Source organism: Citrus sinensis, chromosome 2, assembly GCF_022201045.2.
Source record: "Citrus sinensis cultivar Valencia sweet orange chromosome 2, DVS_A1.0, whole genome shotgun sequence".
NCBI lineage: Eukaryota > Viridiplantae > Streptophyta > Magnoliopsida > Sapindales > Rutaceae > Citrus > Citrus sinensis.
In genome coordinates, this window is record NC_068557.1 from 8,972,726 (window position 1) to 8,993,163 (window position 20,438).

Genomic DNA, 20,438 nt, shown 5'->3' on the forward strand with positions numbered 1-20,438 from the left:
TTAATAAGCTTGGGATTATGAATGGACAATATTTTAATATATATTCTTAATTAATGATTAGCCAGTTGTTACTTTATGACACAATGCTGGCATGACTGACTATTTTTTAATAATTAACATAGTATTCGAAAGTCTTCAACGTCTCTTTCACTTAATAAGACATTTAAACTAAACGACAGCTTTTGATCTGTAATCAGTTTGTGGACTATTTGATGTAAATTTTTATCAAATCTGATAGCAGAGTGTGGAGAGATCAGAAAGCAAACCATGAGTCGTCTCATGCATTTACATTCAGGCTTCTCTCCAAAGTATCATCCTAATTTGCAACGGTCTGGTAAGTCTAATTCGTTCTAAATTTCTGATCATTTTACCGAACACATGCATATTATAAACATATGTAAAACTACTTTATTGTATTCAAGAATAACAAAATTACTATTAGAATTTTTTTTCCTCAAATTTTCTTTTATTTTTTTATTTTATTTATCGTGTAACAGTCTTTTGATTCAACTGCAGTTTAATTGGTCATTTATTTGGCAGTAATACTGCTATTTAATTTTTTATTCCCTGGTAGAGTCTTGAGAAATAAATTTCTACTTTATTTTGATTTTTTGGCAACCGCTGTTAAGAGTCTTTGGAAACGTATAATTGGGCATATAAATAGATAACATATCATATATTGTCATCTATATGGTGCTGCCGTTAATCTGGATGAATAAGAGTCGACTTGAAGATTAGTGCGTTTGCTAACCTTTTTCATTCTTTGCCTTTTCGTTTTCAATTTCAAAAACAAAAAAATAGTTGATAGCGCGTTGGTTTGCATGCTTTATAAAACATAATTTTTTTAATCTAAAAAGTTTAGGGCGCATTTGGTATTATTTTTTAAATACTGTTTTTGAATTTGTTTTTTTCTAAGGGAAGAATGATTGATTTTTATTGAACTTAAAAACGCTTTTAGTAAATTGTCTTAAAATTAAAATGTAGAAAAGAAAATTTATAAATGTGTTTGGTAATTTGTCTGAAAATATCATTGTTATGTTAATAAAAATTAAAAAAAAAGTTTTGTTTGAAAGTAATATTGTTAAATTAATAGAAATTAAAAAAGTCACTATCATACGAATTTATGCATGATATTAGAGTGTTTATTATGTTTATTTGTGTCAGACCATATATTTTTTACTAATTATAAAAATATTCTTTCTTGATTTTATAAATATAAATGATTAATTCTATTCTTTCTTTTTGTTGTGGGATCGATCCAACTTTGATAAGATATATTGGAAATGTAAAATTATCTTTTCAACTCCTTTATAATTTTTGGAAAGCAAGTTCAACTTGTTTTGCAATTGAAAATGCAAATAATCACTACAACCAAATCCGTTTTACTATTTTATTTTTTGGAAAGTGAAAAATAAAGAATACAAACTACCCCCACTATTTTTTTGAAAATGACTTTATAATAAGACAAAAAAAAAGGTGGATCTAGCTGCATCAATATTGAATACATTATATAATTTATATTCAAATAATCTAATTTTAACTTATCCAATTTATACTTTTTATTTCAACTGGGTCCCATCTCTAGGCTAAATAAAACTTTGAATTAAAACCTTTCGGATTACTATTTATGGCTAACTAAAATTGTTTGACCTCAATTGCTGGTCGAATCGGGCACGGCACCAGTAAATGATAAAATTATCCTTGTATTGTTTTGATATGCTTGCTAACATGTAAATGTATACATCACATTAATTTATTGAATTTTTTAACGGATGACGCGGTTTCGTTGGCATTACTATTTTTTTTCGCTTTTTTGAATATTATCTTATTGGGCACTACTATCATTACAATAATGGACCACTTTTTCAGTTTTGTGAAACGCATCTGAATTTTCCTATAGTCGTATGTTTGCTACTATAACTGGGCTTGGATGCTAAAGGTGGGGCAGGCTGACGCTCTCTAGGCACCGCTTCTAACATTATGCAATAATTATAGGATTCCAAATTTAGTGTACTAATTTATATTTCACCTTTATTTGTTACATCATTTAATGAACGATGAATTTTATAATTAATAAAATTATTACTATACTATTTGATAAACGAGTATTACATTATTTGCTATGTAACTTATAATCAAAATGTTAATATCTCTAACATCATTACATTACGGTCTCCTACAAACCGAGTTCTTGTTTTTGCAATGGTCATTTACTCGAATGTTTATGTTACCAGAATGATAGTTTGTAGTGGGAATGAGAGGGAGAGTTGGTCAGAATCAACTGTGAAAATGGCAAATAGAAGAAACTTCACATTTGCGTACGGTTATACGAAGCAATAATTTTATTTACTGTATTTTATCTGATAAAGTTATATATTTCGGTCATTTCAGGTTGCAATAAAACGCTTGAATCGCCACCAGTTGAAGGCAGGAGAAAATCTGTGAAATGCTCCCAAAGTCCATTTTGTTTAACCAGTAAAATTATAAAGAGTGAAGATACAAGCAATAAAAGCTGTAAATTAATGTTCAACCGTCCGGTCACCTTACAAGTTTGTTATGCATCAAAATCCGAGGATGCTAATCAAAGGACGACCTCTCAGGAAGTTTTCTTCAAGAATTTAGATGCACTCCACCGTTTTATTCGTCCCTACGCACTTATGGGCACTGTGAGTTCCTTGTTAATTACTTAATAGTCTAATCCACACACATATAAATAGTATTGATCTAGTTCATGATACTAGATTTTGTTAAAATCCTAGAATAGATAACTTCTATATATACATTATTATCTTTTACCTTATCCCTGGTCTCTCTCTCTCTCTCCCTCTCTCTCTCTCTCTCTCTCTATATATATATATATATAATTTATACTTTATTAAAGTTCGGAAAAACTATTAAACTATATGTTTTAATATCTTTCTTGTGTTTTAACAAAGTCCATTATCTTGGACCAAATCATCAATTAAAGCTTCTTGAGTGCAAGTGACTGCATTTTTCAAAGCACGGATTAGTATTTTACAATATTATAATTGATTTGTCCACAAACTACAACATTGTAAAAACTCTTTATAATGTTGTAAAATTTTAATTTTATATTTTAAAAGTATTGGTATCCATATTTGAGAATAATTAGCTGGCAACCGCGTATTAATTATTCTTAAGTGTGGGTGCCCTAATTTTTTTTTTAATGTGAACATGCTGTTAAATTTAGTTTATATATATATATATATATATATATATATATATATATGGAAATGTATGTAATGACATTAATATGGCTTTGTTTCTTCATTTATACTTATTAGGTAATTGCTATAACATCGGTTTCTCTTCTTCCCCTACAAGATCTTGATGATTTGACTCCCACATATTTCATGGGATTTTTTAAGGTAAACTTTAAGTGACAGACAAAAACAACTGCTCGTAATGTTATTTATTTGATTGACATTAATTCTTCTTTATATGTATTTCAGGCCATGGTGCCCGGATTGCTGATGACCGTTTTTGAGGTTGCTATAAACCAGTTGTATGATGTTAAAATAGACAAGGTATTTCAATAGAGGCGACAGTTACTTTTTATGCTAAAAAAAATAGTTAATTTTGTTGTTATATGTTGAGTGGTTTGATTGTCTCACACTGATTGGAGAATCAGTAATACAAGGACTTAAATATAGGATGAGTCACTCCACTTAATTAAAATATTTATCTTTAGAATTAGACACCTAGACATCCGTAGCCTAGTGTCCCAATAAGTGATATCAAAGACAAATTTTTTAGTAGCCGAAATGTGGACTCTGTGATGGACGAAAAAGCACCAAAAGCACTTCCCCCCTATTGAGTAGAAAAAGGGGTGATATATGGGCTTGTATACATGACGGGCGAAAAAGGATAAATGAATAAAGCTGTGACAATGTTTTTTGTCTTTTAGTTTATTTATGAATTTTTCTCTTTAACATTTTTATTTTTTGATAAAAAAATTCTCAAAAGTCACTAAACGACAAAACAATTGTCATAATTTTATTCATTTACCACCTAAAATACTAGGCCAGCCCCGAAACATTCTATGCGATGGAATAATTATCAAATCAGATTGTATACACATAATGGCAGTCACAAAGTAAAATTTGTTGAGTCCACAGCCATATAATTGTGCTTAATTACTACGTTGTTTATAGTTCTTTTGCTAATTAATGAATGGGTTTATCATATTTCAAAGGTCAACAAGCCTAATCTCCCCCTTACTTCTGGTGACCTGTCCATGCGAACTGGAATAGCAATTGCTTCCTCATCCTTATTGATGGTAAGCAAATGCTAACAACCCCTTTCAAATTTGTGTTTAATTTATGTTCATTAATATATAGGAAAAATGGCTCTCACAAATTTGTATTTATTGACATCTAAAGTTTTGTTATTTATAATTCATTGGTCTCAATTTTCAGAGTCTGGCCATGGGAATTATGCTTCGATCTCCACCGTTTCTTTTGGCCCTTATCATATGGTTTCTCCTTGGAAGTGCTTATTCTGTGGATGTAAGTGCCGTCTCCGCGTGAAATTCATTGCCACATTTTAAAAATATTTTATTAGTTTTAATGTTTCAATTCTTGTTATTTTTCACAAAATTATGTTTTCATAGGAAAGCGTACAAAATGTGCACAGTATGATGCAAAGATCATTCCTAAAAAAGCTTTTTTTTTAAAAAAAAATCGTAACGATATTTTGCACTATTCTATGTACAGTAAATACGAGAGAACGAGAATTAGTACACATGATGTTTAGAGAAACTAAGTGAAATCTTAAACCCTACCGTGATAACGGTGTTAACTTTATTTATCATTTTATTGTTTTACTCCGCATATTTGATGTTAGTCATAAAATTTAAATATTTTGAGAATATAAATCAAGTATGACTTATATATCCTTAATGATCAAATTAATTTAATAATGAATCGTAAATTATGGAGAAAAATTACAATTATAAAAAAAAATCATAACTACCCATATTAGTTGTATAAATTATCCATTTGAATTACAATAACATTGGCCATATGTGACCATTGGAGCGGAAGTGCAATATATATGTTTGAATATTACAAAAAGATGAGTAATCCAAAAATATACCTTGGTGGGTATATGCATTCATTTTTTTTTAACCTTTTGCATAAAATCCAACAAATTAAGCTCTGTCCTACATAATAAAGTTTCTCCTCTAAACACAAATACCATAATATAAATATGTGCACTTACATACATACATGCATACATACATAGGCTTTTATGATGTTGTGAAATAATTTATAATGATGTGAAAGACTTTTACACTATTATGAAACCCTAAATTTGTACTAGGATTTATATATAGTAATTTTCTAGTCCGGGACTTTAAAATATAGGAAAGTCTAGGAAACGCATAAACCATATGATTTATTTGCTTTAACTTTTAAGTATCTTAAACTCCACAATTTTAAAGCTTTTTCCGGATTTTCATACACTTTAAACTTTTAGACTAAAAAAGCATTTTATGTATATGTGTGTGTGTGTGTATTATGTCAACTAATTTTTCTTAATAATTTACAATTCATTCTTAAATTAATTTAATCATTAAGGGTATATAAGTCATTTCACTTCATTTATATTCTCAAAATATTTAAATTTTATGCTTAACATCAAGATTAGGGGTAGAATAGTAAAATGATAAATAAAGATAACACCATTATAATTGTAGAATGTTTGAACTTACTTTGAAACATGAGGGAGATTTCACTTGATTTCTTTTAGCAATAAGGGGCAAATCCTCATTTTCCCATGGAAATATGATTGCTCTTATTTTCAAGTTGAACTTATATCACAAAATTGTTTATTTGGTCAAAATTCATCTCATTGATAATTGGCTATTCTTGATCCTGTAGCTTCCCTTTCTTAGGTGGAAGAGAAGTTCATTTCTAACTACATTGTACATCGTGCTAGAGAGGGGACTTCTACTCCAATTTGCTTACTTCATACACATTCAGGTACATAGATGCAGATTATTCTTCATCTTGTCATTTGTCGAGGAAAATTTTTGATGATCTAGAATTTAATCCTTTAAGTCATAATTTGGCCACCTATTTTAAAATTCTTATTTTCTTTTGTATTTTTCTGTTGAAGCGGTTTGATATATTCTATGATCTAATAATATTTGTGCAGAAATACGTACTTGGAAGACCAATAGCAATTACGAGAACATTGATGTTTGCAGTCGCTATTAAGTGTTGTTTCTGCTTTGTGATTTCAGTTCTCAAGGTAATTAAGAAACGTGAAAAAATAAAATGTCAACAAAGCATTTATATAGCGAATTAATAGTTACTAATTTACTTGCTTCGGATATTTAATAGGATATACCTGATGAGGATGGGGATAGAGAATTTGGCATTCGAACGCTTAGTGTCATTTTAGGGAAAGAAAGTGTGAGTAATTAAAGTACAAATTTAATTTTACGCCCATCATTTAATTTTTTACTTTAGATGTTTCAGATTTTCTTTAATTTCTTACAAATCAATGTATTGTTATTCATTTTAAAAGGTACTTTGGCTTTGTGTTTATGTGCTGTTCATTGCTTATGGAGCCGCTGTTATAGTCGGATTAACTTCTTCACCTTACCTGCTGAGCAAACTTGTCACAGTAAGATATTGTATTAGTTATGTTCTTGTATATGAGAAATTTAAAAATTTATCAGAGTTATTATGTCAGTCATACAATAAGAAATGATATTCTAATACGTGTGTATTAACTTTTTAAAAACCACAATGTATGTGGTGATTATATTAAATTCAATTATACATGTTATACATGCATTGACTAAATGTATTGCCTTTAATGTAATTTAGAAGTTTATTTGTGCCCGAATGTGATTACAATCACATATTAACATTTTTTTCCCTCTCCCGTAGATAATTAGCCACAGCATGCTAGCTACTCTTCTGTGGCATCAGGCTCGAAGTGTTGATCTCTCTAGTAAAGCGTCAACACTTTCTTTTTACATGTTCATTTGGAAGGTAAGTGATTCCACGTTTTGATGTGAAAATATTTTGTCAACTCCAAGCAAGTTTTATTAAGTTGTAGACTGACTTTATGTTTTTGCATTTGCAGTTACACTATGTTGAATACCTCATTATTCCGTTTGTACGATTATGAGATATCAATGGCCCAACTTTCTGTTACTTCGTTGCTTGCTACTGTAGTTGTTGTGCTGTCAATTGTGCTATATTTAAAAGATAATAAGGTTGTTTGTGACTGATGTCAATAATATCTTGACTGAAAGTTCAAAGCTCTTCCGTTTTGACATTGATAGATTGTCATTTATTTGGTAAAATCATGTTCGTTTCCTTCAGGCCCTTGTTTGTTCTATGTTCTAAATGATTAATTACAATCCAAAACCAAAATGGCAAAAATCCTTCCAAGGGAAATTCAGCAATAATACGAAAACATTTAAGGGAAGGATAAAATTATACTAATTTTTACATCATTTTTAGGACTAGGACTCTCTCATGATCTTTAATTTATTTTGGACTAAATTCACGATTGTTGGTTAATAAATAGAAATATATGAGAAGTTAAATCTTAATTATATATTATTGCTAAAATACATGAGCACAATATTTTAAAAACTCGAAGAACTCGAATTCAGAGAGGATACTAATCTCATATTTTATTCACCCTTCAATTTATTTATTACTCGAAGAACTCGAATTAAGAGAGGATCATGTTTTATTCGCCCTTCAATTTATAGGTAATAAATGGCTAGCATTAGAAGTAGCTAATGTTATTGACATTTAGCGATGATTGCTCAATGCTATATAGTTAATAATGAGCACACAAGTGGGATTTAAATTTGAATGCACGAGTTTGAGTCGAAGTTTTTACTGAAAGATAGTAGCAGACTTCTCTGATTATTGACTTTTGATTGTAAATATATAAAGAGAATTGGAACATATTTAAAAAAAAATTAATGAGCACAAAAAGGGCATACTATGGCCACCGAAATGGCAATTTCCTGTTGTAATTTTTATGGACAACCATTTTTTTTATAGCAAGCCGTGGGCCAACTTTGATTAGAACTAAGATGCCAATGAAGAATATCATCAAATGCTCTCTACAAAATGGTACTAGAGAACTGTTTCAGTGCTTGATTTTCAATAGCACTATTGGCTGTTTCTTCTTTTTCCATTTGTTATATAGTCGTTGGGGTTGTATTCCTCTGCTTGGTTGATTATGGATACAGAGGAAATAGCCACTGTCAATCTTAGAAGATGATGGAGAAGTGGTTTCACTTGACAAATCAATTGTGATGCTGGGGAAAAGGCAAATGCGTAACTGTCTGGTAGGTAAAATTTTAACAAATAAGAAGGTTAACACAAAGGGCTTGTGATACTTAATGTGTGGAAAACGGTGAAGAGTGTTATGATTAAATGTATAGGTGACAACTTATTCTTGTTCAAGTTCAACTCTGATGGAGATAAGAAAAGGGTATTTGCAGGTGGTCCTTGGAGTTTTAAGAATGCTATTATTGTACTAACAGAGCCTAAAGGGGTTAGAGATCTTCCAAAACTAGATCTTACTCATGCGTCCTTCTGTATACAAATTCATAATGTCCCAATTTTATGTATTGAACAAGGAGATAGCTTTGTTCCTAGAAAAACAAATTAGGGAGATCGAAAAGGTGCAGGTGAGGTCATATGGTGGCAATACCGGGCGTTTTCTTCAATTGAGGGAAATTATTGATGTTACTAAGCCATTAAGGAAGTGTGTAAAACTCCAATCACCGAATGAGGAAAATGAGGTCATTATTTTACTTTTGAGGTATGAAAGGCTTCCCGATTTTTGTTATAATTGTGGTAAAATAGGACATTTTTATCGTGAATGTTTGGAAGATAAAGAATCTAACAGCTTAAAAAGTCGATGTAGATTTAGATTTGTTGAAAGCTTCAAATCGAGTGGAGATTGGGCATCAAGCGAAGTCAGTTGATGAAAAGGTAGTCAGAGTTTCTGGCTAAAATCATAAAGACATGGCAGAGAGATTTCAACCTCAACCGTTTGTATAGGGAGAAGATGAAACAGGGTATGGGAATGTTCCAGATCATGGCTCTTTATCCAGTGTTGGTAGCTAAGGAGACAATATGGTGACTGTAGGTAAAGAAGCATTGCAAGTGAAGCATTTAATAAATTCGGTGATGAAGCAATTCCCGACAAAGATAATTCTCGGGAAGTAAATTTGAGAGTTGAGAATAAGAGTGTGAGTGGTAGTATTGGGCTTCCTATTTAGGCTATGGCCTATACCATAACTTATGAGAAAAGCTTAATTCATGATGATAATGGGAATCTGGAGGAATGAAGTACAAAAAGCCCATCATAAGCTCAAGACATCCAATCAAGCCTGTGAAAAATGGTAAGCCCTGCAAATGGCTCACAAAGCAAGTCACAGGGAACAAGGCCAACTCATGATTGTGCTAAGAGCGATAGAGGTGTGATGGAGGTTGACCCACCGTCCTCAAAGAAGTGGAGAGATTTGGGAAAGCTCAACTTTTAAAAACGATTTCTACTGAATGTCCAGGTCTGACTAGAGATATCTCTGTCCAGTAATAAATTTTTAACGGAGCTGTGAATCAGAGGACTTGTATGATGTTCATATATCGGTGGAGGTTGAGTTTCAGCCTGCCGACAACCATGAATCTCATTTGTTGGAACATTCGGGACTTGGGGAACAACTGAACTGAAAGTTCGGAAATCTTAAATTTGCTCTCCAACAGGTCAGACCGTGTCTTATATTTCTATGTGAAACAAAGATGTTGACTATCCAAATGCAAAGTGTTAAAAGAAAGCCGGGTTTTGATAATTGTTTTGCAGTGGATCAAAATGGTTGAAGTGGTGGACTTCCCTTAACGTGCATGGATGATGTTGATCTTTTTATTATTTCTCACAGTATCCACCACATAGATTGTGAAGTAATGATGGGAAGATGGTGAGCCTTGGCGTTTCACGTGGTTTTATGGTCACCCTGACAACGCTCAAAAAGCGCACTCTTGGAATTTATGGAAAAGATTTTCTTAACTTAGTCATCTACCATGGTTATATGAGGGTGACTTTAATGAGATTCTCAGTCTGCAAGAGACTGCAAGAGAAAGAAGGGGGTAGCGCCTAGAATTTAAGTGCAATTTTTAGAGTTTAAAGACAGTCATGGAATGTGGTCTTTGTGATTTGGGCCACAGGGGTGTGCCTTTTACTTGCACAAATCGAAGGTTTAAGAAAGGTCTGGTTAAAGGGAGGCTAGATAGAGTTTTGTGTTCTGAGCAGTGGCGAAACATATTTTCCAATATTTTGGTTGCTCATATGGCAGCTAGGGGCTCTGATTATCTGCAAATCTGGATTGAATATTTGAATTTTACAAACAGAGGAAGATCATTAGAGACAGTAAGAATAGGCGGGGCAGTAGATTTTATTTTGAGGATTATTGGTCCTCGTATGATGATTGCAAAAGACTGATTGAGATTTCATGGCATGATGCTAGAGCTTTGAATGGCAACAATCCTATTTCTATGTTCCTATATAAAGTGGAAAATTTGAAGGAAGCGTTGAATGCTTGGAGCAGGGAAAAATTTGGTAAGAAGAGCAGGATGTTGGTGGCATTGCAGAATTAATACACAAATTTAATAAATGCTCCATTGAATTTAATAGACAGTGAGGCTATTAAGAAAGTAGAAACAAAAATTAATAATATTTTGCAGGAGGAAGAGGATAGGTGGAGGCAGCCATCAAGGGCTGTCTGGGTTAAAGAAGGGGATCGTAATACCAGATGTTTTCATGCAAGGGCTTCAGTTAGACGAAGAGAAATAGAATTGATGGGCTGCTGGATACTGTTGTTACTTGAATAAGAAAAGGAAACAAAGTTTACAGATGGAAATGAGAGCCACGTGAATTGTCAAGAGAACTTCACTCAATTCATTAACTGAAAACATTACACTTTAAAGCTTAAATAACACAGCAAAGCCAAATAACAACCCACTAGAATCATGGTCCAAAGATTGTGCCACGATCACAGCAAGAATCAACAAAATAAATAAATAATCAACACCAAAAAAATAGGAAAAGTTTGAAACATTCAACAGAAGCAACTTCTATGACTCCACATCAACAGTCCTAAACACATCTTTTAACACTCCTCCTTGCTTCAAGAGCTGCAAACACCAAGTTTTGTTATGAAAAACTCAAACTTGCTAACCGGCAGTGGCTTGGTGAAAACATCTGCAACCTGATCTTCGGTTTTGCAGTAGACAAGACTAACAACTCTATTTTTCTGCACTTCTCTTAAGAAGAATAATTTAATATTAAAGTGCTTAGTTTTCCCGTGAAACACAGGATTTTGAGATATTGCAATAGCAGCTTGGTTGCCAACTAGAATCTCTGTACTTTCCTCCTGTTCCAAGTTAAGATCAATTAAAATCTTCCTCAGCCACAAAGCTTGATTGACAGCAGCTGTTGCAGCAACAAACTCTGCTTCAGCAGTGGATTGAGCTACAATTTCTTGTTTTTTTTAGCTCCATGAGAAAACACCAGAACAGAGTGTGAAATAGTAGCCCGAAGTGCTTTTCATATCATCAATGGAACCTCCCTAATCGCTATATGAGTAACCAAACAATTTGAACTCTTTGCTCCTTGTAAATTTAATGCCAAAATTACACGTGCCTTTTACATATCTAAGCACCCTCTTTGCAGCTTTGAGATGCCATTCGCTAGCACAGTGCATAAACCGAGACAAAATGCTTACAGCATTCAAAATGTCAGGTCGAGTTGCTGTGAGATACATCAAGCAACCAATTAAGCTTCTGAAATATGCCTGATCAACCTTCTCTGTTCCATCTTCTTTACAGAGCTTCTCCTTTGAGTTCATTAGAGTGTGGAGAGATCAGAAAGCAAACCATGAGTCGTCTCATGCATTTACATTCAGGCTTCTCTCCAAAGTATCATCCTAATTTGCAACGGTCTGGTAAGTCTAATTCGTTCTAAATTTCTGATCATTTTACCGAACACATGCATATTATAAACATATGTAAAACTACTTTATTGTATTCAAGAATAATAAAATTACTATTAAAATTTTTTTCCTTAAATTTTATTTTATTTTTTTTAATTCATTTATCGTGTAACAGTCTTTTGATTCTACTGCAGTTTAATTAGACATTTATTTGGCAGTAATACTGCTATTTTATTTTTCATTCCCCGGTAGAGTCTTGATAAATAAATTTATACTTTATTTTGATTTTTGGCAACCGCTGTTAAGAGTCTTTGGAAACGTATAATTGGGCATATAAATAGATAACATATCATATATTGTCATCTATAACATGCTGCTGTTAATCTGGATACATGAGAGTCGACTTGAAGATTAGTGCGTTTGCTAACCTTTTTCATTCTTTGCCTTTTTGTTTTCAATTTCAAAAACAAAAAATAGTTGATAGCGCGTTTGTTTGCATGCTTTATAAAACATAATTTTAAAAAATATATATGTTGCTTAAATCTAAAAAGTTTTGGGCGCATTTGGTATTGTTTTTTAAATATTGTTTTTGAATTTTTTTTTCTAAAGGAAGAATGATTGATTTTTATTGAACTTAAAAATGCTTTTGGTTAGTTGTCTTAAAATTAAAATGTGGAAAAGAAAATATATAAATGTGTTTGATAATTTTCTAAAAATAATATTGTTATATTAATCAAATTTTAAAAAGTTTTGTTTGAAAGTAATATTGTTATATTAATAGAAGCTAAAAAAGTAACTATCATAGAATTTATTCATGCATAGTAGAGTGTTTATTATTTTTCTTTGTGTCAGACCATATATATTTTGACTAATTATAAATATATTCTTTTATTGATTTTATAAATATAAGTGAATTATTTTATTTCATTTTTTTTGTGGGATCGATCCAACTTAGATAAGATATATGGAAATGTAAAATTACCGTTTTCAATTCCTTTATAATATTTGGAAAGCAAGTTCAACTTATTTTGCAATTGAAAATGCAAATAATCACTACAACCAAATCCGTTTTACTATTTTATGTTTTGGAAAATGAAAAATAAAGAATACAAACTACCCCAAATAATTTTCCACTATTTTTTTGAAAATGACTTTATAATAAGACAAAAAAAAGGTGGATCTAGCTGCATCAATATTGAATAAATTATATAATTTATATTCAAATAATCTAATTTTAACTTATCCAATTTATACTTTTTATTTCAACTGGGTCCCATCTCTAGGCTAACTAAAACTTTGAATTTAAACCTTTCGGATTACTATTTATGGCTAACTAAAATTGTTTGACCTCAATTGCTGGTGGAATGGGGCACCGCACCAGTAAATGATAAAACTGTCCTTGTATTGTTTTGATATGCTTGCTAACATGTAAATGTATACATCACATTAATTTATTGAATTTTTTAACGGATGACGCGGTTTCGTTGGCATTGCAATCTTTTGCTTTTTTTAATGGACCAGTTTTTTAGTTTTGTAAAACGCATCTGAATTTTCCTGAAGTCATATGTTTGCTACTATAACTGGGCTTGGATGCTAAAGGCGGGGCAGGATGGCGCTCTGAAGGCACCGGTTCTAACATTATGCAATAATTATAGGATTCCAATTTTAGGGTACTAATTTATATTTCACCTTCATTTGTTCCCTCATTTAATGAACGATGAATTTTATAATTAATAAAATTATTACTATACTATTTGATAAACGAGTATTACATGATTTGCTATATAACTTATAATCAAAATGTTAAGATCTCTAACATCATTACATTACGGTTTCCTATAAACCAAGTTCTTATTTTTGCAAAGGTCATTTACTCGAATGTTTATGTTACGAGAATGATAGCTTGTAGCGGGAAGGAGAGGGAGAGTTTATCAGAATCAACTGTGGAAATGGCAAATAGAAAAAACTTCACATTTGCATACAGTTATACGAAGCAATGGTCCCAAAGTCCATTTTATTTAACCAGTAAAATTAGAAAGAGTGAGGATACAAGAAATAAAAGCTGTAAATTACTGTTCAACCGTCCGGTCACCTTACAAGTTTGTTATGCATCAAAATCCGAGGATGCTAATCAAAGTACGACCTCTCAGGAAGTTTTCTTCAAGAATTTAGATGCACTCTACCGTTTTATTCTTCCATTCGCACTTATGGGCACTGTGACTTCCATGTTAATTACTTAATAGTCTAATCCACATACATATACATAGTATTGATCTAGTTCATGATACTATATTTTGTTAAACTCCTAGAGTAGATAACTTCTATATATACATTATTATCATTTACCTTATCCCTGGTCTCTCTCTCTCTCTCTCTCTATATATATAATCCTATGCTTTATTAAACTTCGAAAAAACTATTAAACTATATGCTTTAATATCTTTCTTGTGTTTTAACAAAGTCCATTATCTTGGACCAAATCATCAAAGTTTCTTGAGTGCAACTGACTGCATTTTTCAAAGCACGGATTCAATATTTTATAATATTATAATTAATTTTTCCGCAAACTACAACATTGTAAAAACTCTTTACAATGTTGTAAAATTTTAAATTTATATTTTAAAAGTATTGGTACCCATACTTTAGAATAACTAGCTGGCAACAGCGTATTAATTATTCTCAAGTGTGAGTGTCCTCATTTTTTTCTTAATGTGGACATGCTGTTAAATTTAGTTTATATATATATGGAAAAGTATGTAATGACATTAATATGGCTTTGTTTTTTCATTTATGCTTATTAGGTAATTGCTATAACATCGGTTTCTCTTCTTCCCCTACAAAATCTTGATGATTTGACTCCCACATATTTCATCGGAATTTTGAAGGTAAACTTTTAAGTGACAGACAAAAACAACTGCTCGTAGTGTTATTTATTTGATTGACATTAATTCTTCTTTATATGTATTTCAGGCCATGGTGCCCGGATTGCTGATGACCGTTTATGAGGTTGCTATAAACCAATTGTATGATGTTGCAATAGACAAGGTATTTCAATAGAGGCGACAGTTACTTTTTATGCTAAAAAAAATAGTTAATTTTGTTGTTATATGTTGAGTGGTTTGATTGTCTCACACTGGTTGGAGAATCAGTGATACAAGGACTTAAATATAAGATGAGTCACTCCACTTAATTAAAATATTTATCTTTAGATTAGACACCTAGACATCCGTAGCCTAGTGTCCCAATAAGTGATATCAAAGACAATTTTTTTAGTAGCCGAAATGTGGACTCTGTGATGGACGAAAAAGCACCAAAAGCACTTTCCCCCCATTGAGTAGAAAAAGGGGTGATATATGGGCTTGTATACATGACGGGCGAAAAAAGATAAATGAATAAAGCTGTGACAAATTTTTTTTGTCTTTTAGTTAATTTATGAATTTTCCTCTTTAACATTTTTATTTTTTTGATTAAAAAATTCTTAAAATTTACTAAACGACAAAACAATTGTCATAATTTTATTCATTTATACCACCTAAAATATTAGGCCAGTCCCGAAACATTATATGTGATGGAATAATTATCAAATCAGATTGTATACACATAATGGCAGTCACAAAGTAATTTTGTTGATTCCACAGCACATGTAATTATGCTTAATTATTTCGTTGTTCATAGTTCTTTTGCTAATTAATGAATGGGTTTATCATATTTCAAAGGTCAACAAGCCTAATCTCCCCCTTACTTCTGGTGACCTGTCCATGCGAACTGGAATAGCAATTGCTTCCTCATCCTTATTGATGGTAAGCAAATGCTAACAACCCCTTTCAAATTTGTGTTTAATTTATGTTCATTAATATATAGGAAAAATGGCTCTCACAAATTTGTATTTATTGACATCTAAAGTTTTGTTATTTATAATTCATTGGTCTCAATTTTCAGAGTCTGGCCATAGGAATTATGCTTCGATCTCCACCGTTTCTTTTGGCCCTCATCATATGGTTTCTCCTTGCAAGTGCTTATTCTGTGGATGTAAGTGCCGTCTCCGCATGAAATTCATTGCCACATTTAAAAAATATTTTGTTAGTTTTAATGTTTCAACTTGTGCTATTTTTCACAAAATGATATTTTCATAGGAAAGCGTACAAAATGTGCACAGTATGATACAAACATCAATCCTAAAAAAGCTTCTAAAAAAAATCGTAACGATATTTTGCACTATTCTATGTACAGTAAATACGAGAGAATGAGAATTAGGACTCATGATGTTTAGAGAAACTAAGAAAAACCTTCCTCATGTTTTAAAATAAGTCCAAATCCTGTCGTGATAATGGTGTTAATTTTATGTCATTTTACTATTTCACTCTTAATATTTGATGTTAATCACAAAATTTAAATATTTTGAGAATATAAATAAGTATGACTTATATACCCTTAATGATCAAATTGATTTAATAATGAATTGTAAATTATGGAGAAAAATTACAATTAGGAAAAAAAATCATAAATACCCATATTAGTTGTATAAATTATCCATTTGAATTACAATAACATTGGCCATATGTGACCATTGGAGCGGAAGTGCAATATATATGTTTGAATATTACAAAAAGATGAATAATCCAAAAATATACCTTTGTGGGTATATGCATTCATATTTTTTTTTACCTTTTGCATAAAATCCAACAAATTAAGCTCTATCCTACATAATAAAGTTTCTTCTCTAAACACAAATACCATAATATAAATATGTGCACTTACATACATACATAAATAAATACATAGGCTTTTATGATGTTGTGAAATGATTTATAATGATGTGAAAGGCTTTTACACTATTATGAAACCCTAAATTTGTACCAGAATTTATATATAGTAGTTCTCTGGTCTGAGATTTTAAAATGCAGGAAAGTCTATGAAAACGCATAAACCATGTGATTTATGCACTTTAACTTTTAAGCATCTTAAACCCCACAATTTTAAAATTTTTTTTTGGACTTTCCTATACTTTAAAATTTTGGATCAGAAAAAGATTTTTGCCAGCTAATTTTTCTTCATAATTTACAATTCATTATTAAATTAATTTAATCATTAAGGGTATATAAGTCATTTCACTTCATTTATATTCTCAAAATATTTAAATTTTATACTTAAGATCAAGACTAGAGATAGAATAGTAAAATGATATATAAAGATAACACCGTTATGACTGTAGGATGTTTGAACTTACTTTGAAACATGAGGGAGATTTCACTTGGTTTCTTTTAGCAATAAGGGGGTAATCCTCATTTTCCCATGGAAATATGATTGCTCTTATTTTCAAGTTGAACTTATATCACAAAATTATTTATTTGGTCAAAATTCATCTCATTGGTAATTGCCTATTCTCGATCCTGTAGCTTCCCTTTCTTAGGTGGCAGAGAAGTTCATTTCTAACTACACTGTACACTGTGCTAGAGAGGGGACTTCTACTCCAATTTGCTTACTTCATACACATTCAGGTACATAGATACAGATTATTCTTCATCTTGTCATTTGTCGAGGAAATTTTTTGATGACCTAGAATTTAATCCTTTATGTCATAATTTGGTCACCTATTTTAAAATTCTTATTTCCTTTTGTATTTTTCTGTTGAAGTGGTTTGATATATTCTATGATCTAATAATATTTGTACAGAAATACGTACTTGGAAGACCAATAGCAATTACGAGAACATTGATGTTTGCAGTCGCTATTACGTGTTGTTTCTGCTTTGTGATTTCAGTTCTCAAGGTAATTACGAAACGTGAAAAATTAAAATGTCAACAAAGCATATATAGAGCGAATTAATAGTTACTAATTTACTTGCTTCGGATATTTAATAGGATATACCTGATGAGGATGGGGATAGAGAATTTGGCATTCGAACGCTTAGTGTCATTTTAGGGAAAGAAAGTGTGAGTAATTAAAGTACAAATTTAATTTTACGCCCATCATTTAGTTTTTTACTTTAGATGTTTCAGATTTTCCTTAATTTCTTACAAATCAATTTATTGTTATTCATTTTAAAAGGTACTTTGGCTTTGTGTTTATGTGCTGTTCATTGCTTATGGAGCCGCTGTTATAGTCGGATTAACTTCTTCACCTTACCTGCTGAGCAAACTTGTCACGGTAAGATATTGTATTTATGTTCTTGTATATGAGAAATTTAAAAATTTATCAGAGTTATTATATCAGTCGTACAATAAGAAATGATATTTTAATATGTGTGTATCAATTTTTTAAAAACCACCATGCATGTGATGGTGGTTATATTAAATTCAATCACACATGTCATACATGTATAGATTAACAATATTGCCTTTAATGTATTTTAGAAGTATATTTATGCCCGAATGTGATTACAATCACATATTAACATTTTTTTTCCCTCTCTTGCAGATAATTAGCCACAGCATGCTAGCTACCCTTCTGTGGCATCAGGCTCGAACTGTTGATCTCTCTAGTAAAGTGTCAACACTTTCTTTTTACATGTTCATTTGGAAGGTAAGTGATTCCACGTTTTGATATGAAAATATTTAGTCAACTCCAAGCAAGTTTTATTAAGTTATAGACTGACTTTATGTTTTTGCATTTGCAGTTACACCTTGTTGAATACCTCATTATTCCATTTGTACGATTATGAGATATCAATGGCCCAACTTTCTGTTACTTTGTTGCTTGCTACTGTAGTTGTTGTGCTGTCAATTGTGTTATATTTAAAAGATAATAAGGTTGTTTGTGACTGATGTCAATAATATCTTGACTGAAAGTTCAAAGCTCTTCCGTTTTGACATAGATAGATTGTCATTTATTTGTTAAAATCATGTTCGTTTCCTTCAGGCCCTTGTTAGTTCTATGTTTTAAATTATTAATTACAATCCAAAACCAAAATGGTAAAAATCCTTCCAAGGGAAATTCAGCAATAATGCAAAAACATTTAAGGGAAGGATAAAATTACACTAATTTTTACATCATTTTTAGGATTAGGACTCTCTCATGATCGTTAATTTATTCTGGGTTAAATTCACTTGATTGATTGGTGGTTAATAAATAGAAATACATGAGAAGTTAAATCTTAATTAAATATTATTGCTAAAATAGATGAGCATTAGAAGTAGCTAATGTTATTGACATTTAGCGATGATTGCTCAATGCTATATAATTAATAATGAGCACACAAGTGGGATTTAAATTTGAATGCGCAAGTTTGAGTCTCAGTTTTTACTGAAAGATGGTAGCAGACTTCTCTAATTATTGAATTTTGATTGTAAATATACAATTAGAATTGTAACCTATTTAAAAAAAAAATTAATGAGCACAAAAAGGGCATACTATGGCCACAGAAATGGCAACTTCCTGTTGTAATTTTTATGGACACCCATTTTTTTTTTAGCAAGCTGTGGGCCAACTTTGATTAGAACTAAGATGCCAATGAAGAATATCATCAAATGCTCTCTGGAAAATGGTACTAGAGAACTGCTTCAGTACTTGACTGTCAGTAGCACTATTGGTTGTTTCTTCTTTTTCCATTTGTTATGTAGTCGTTGGGGTTGTATACCTCTGCTTGGTTGATTATGGATACAGAGGAAATAGCAAGGTTGTGAAGCCACTGTCAATCTTAGAAGATTGACAAATCAATTGTGGTGCTGGGGAAAAGGCAAATGCGGAACTGTCTGGTGGGTAAAATTTTAACGAATAAGAAGGTTAACGCAAGGGGCTGTGTTAGGGCTGTGATACTTAATGTGTGGAAAACGGTAAAGAGTGTTATGATTAAATGTATAGGTGACAACTTATTCTTGTTCAAGTTCAACTCTGATGGAGATAAGAAAAGTGTATTTAAAGGTGTCCTTGGAGTTTTAAGAATGCTATTATTGTACTAACAGTGCCGAAAGGGGTTGGAGATCTTGCAAAACTAGATTTTACTCATGCGTCCTTCTGTATACAAATTCATAATGTCTTAATTTTATGTATGAACAAGGGGATAGCTTTGTTCCTAGAAAAACAAACTGGGGAGATCGAAAAGGTGCAGGTGAGGCCATATGGTGGATATACATGGCATTTTCTTCAATTGAAAGTAATTATTAATGTTACTAAGCCATTAAGAAAGTGTGTAAAACTCCAATCACCGAATGCGGAAAATGAGGTCATTATTTTACTTTTGAGGTATGAAAGGCTTCCCGATTTTCGTTATAATTGTGGTAAAATAGGACATGTTCATTGTGAATGTTTGGAAGATAAAGAATCTAACAACTTAAAAAGTCCATGTAGATTTAGATTTGTTGAAAGCTTCAAATCGAGTGGAGATTGGGCATCAAACGAAGTCAGTTGATGAAAAGGTAGTCAGAGTTTCTAGCTAAAATCATAAAGACAGAGCAAAGAGATTTCAACCTCAACCGTTTGTATAGGTAGAAGATGA

General features: G+C 31.5%; 1 protein-coding gene across 5 annotated transcripts; it reads left to right on the forward strand.

Moving 5' to 3' along the window:
• The first annotated feature begins 139 nt into the window (after positions 1-139).
• Positions 140-18,837, forward strand: LOC102608968 (coumarin 8-geranyltransferase 1b, chloroplastic-like). Of its 5 annotated transcripts, none has more exons than XM_052435275.1 (12): positions 140-334; positions 2,392-2,666; positions 3,306-3,389; positions 3,474-3,548; positions 4,217-4,300; positions 4,440-4,529; positions 5,907-6,008; positions 17,678-17,773; positions 17,866-17,937; positions 18,053-18,151; positions 18,422-18,526; positions 18,621-18,837. In XM_052435275.1, the coding sequence occupies exons 1-12, from the start codon at positions 268-270 to the stop codon at positions 18,663-18,665; spliced, it is 1,194 nt and encodes a 397-aa protein (XP_052291235.1). In that variant the 5' UTR covers positions 140-267; the 3' UTR covers positions 18,666-18,837. The 5 variants fall into 5 exon arrangements, with proteins under 5 accessions (XP_052291235.1, XP_052291234.1, XP_052291233.1 ...); XM_052435274.1 differs by lacking the exons at positions 17,678-17,773; positions 17,866-17,937 and adding exons at positions 6,184-6,279; positions 6,372-6,443 and having other exon boundaries at positions 18,621-18,831; XM_052435273.1 differs by lacking the exon at positions 17,678-17,773 and adding an exon at positions 6,184-6,279 and having other exon boundaries at positions 18,621-18,831.
• The last annotated feature ends 1,601 nt before the right edge of the window (positions 18,838-20,438 follow it).

What these genes read in the sequence shown, in the direction of transcription:
- LOC102608968 (XM_052435275.1), top strand. Translation starts at nt 268, where the DNA reads ATGAGTCGTCTCATGCATTTACATTCAGGCTTCTCTCCAAAGTATCAT. An exon ending in CTTACTTCATACACATTCAG is followed by an intron (nt 6,009 to 17,677) that starts GTACATAGATGC and finishes ATATTTGTACAG; the next exon opens with AAATACGTACTTGGAAGACC. An exon ending in TTGTGATTTCAGTTCTCAAG is followed by an intron (nt 17,774 to 17,865) that starts GTAATTACGAAA and finishes GATATTTAATAG; the next exon opens with GATATACCTGATGAGGATGG.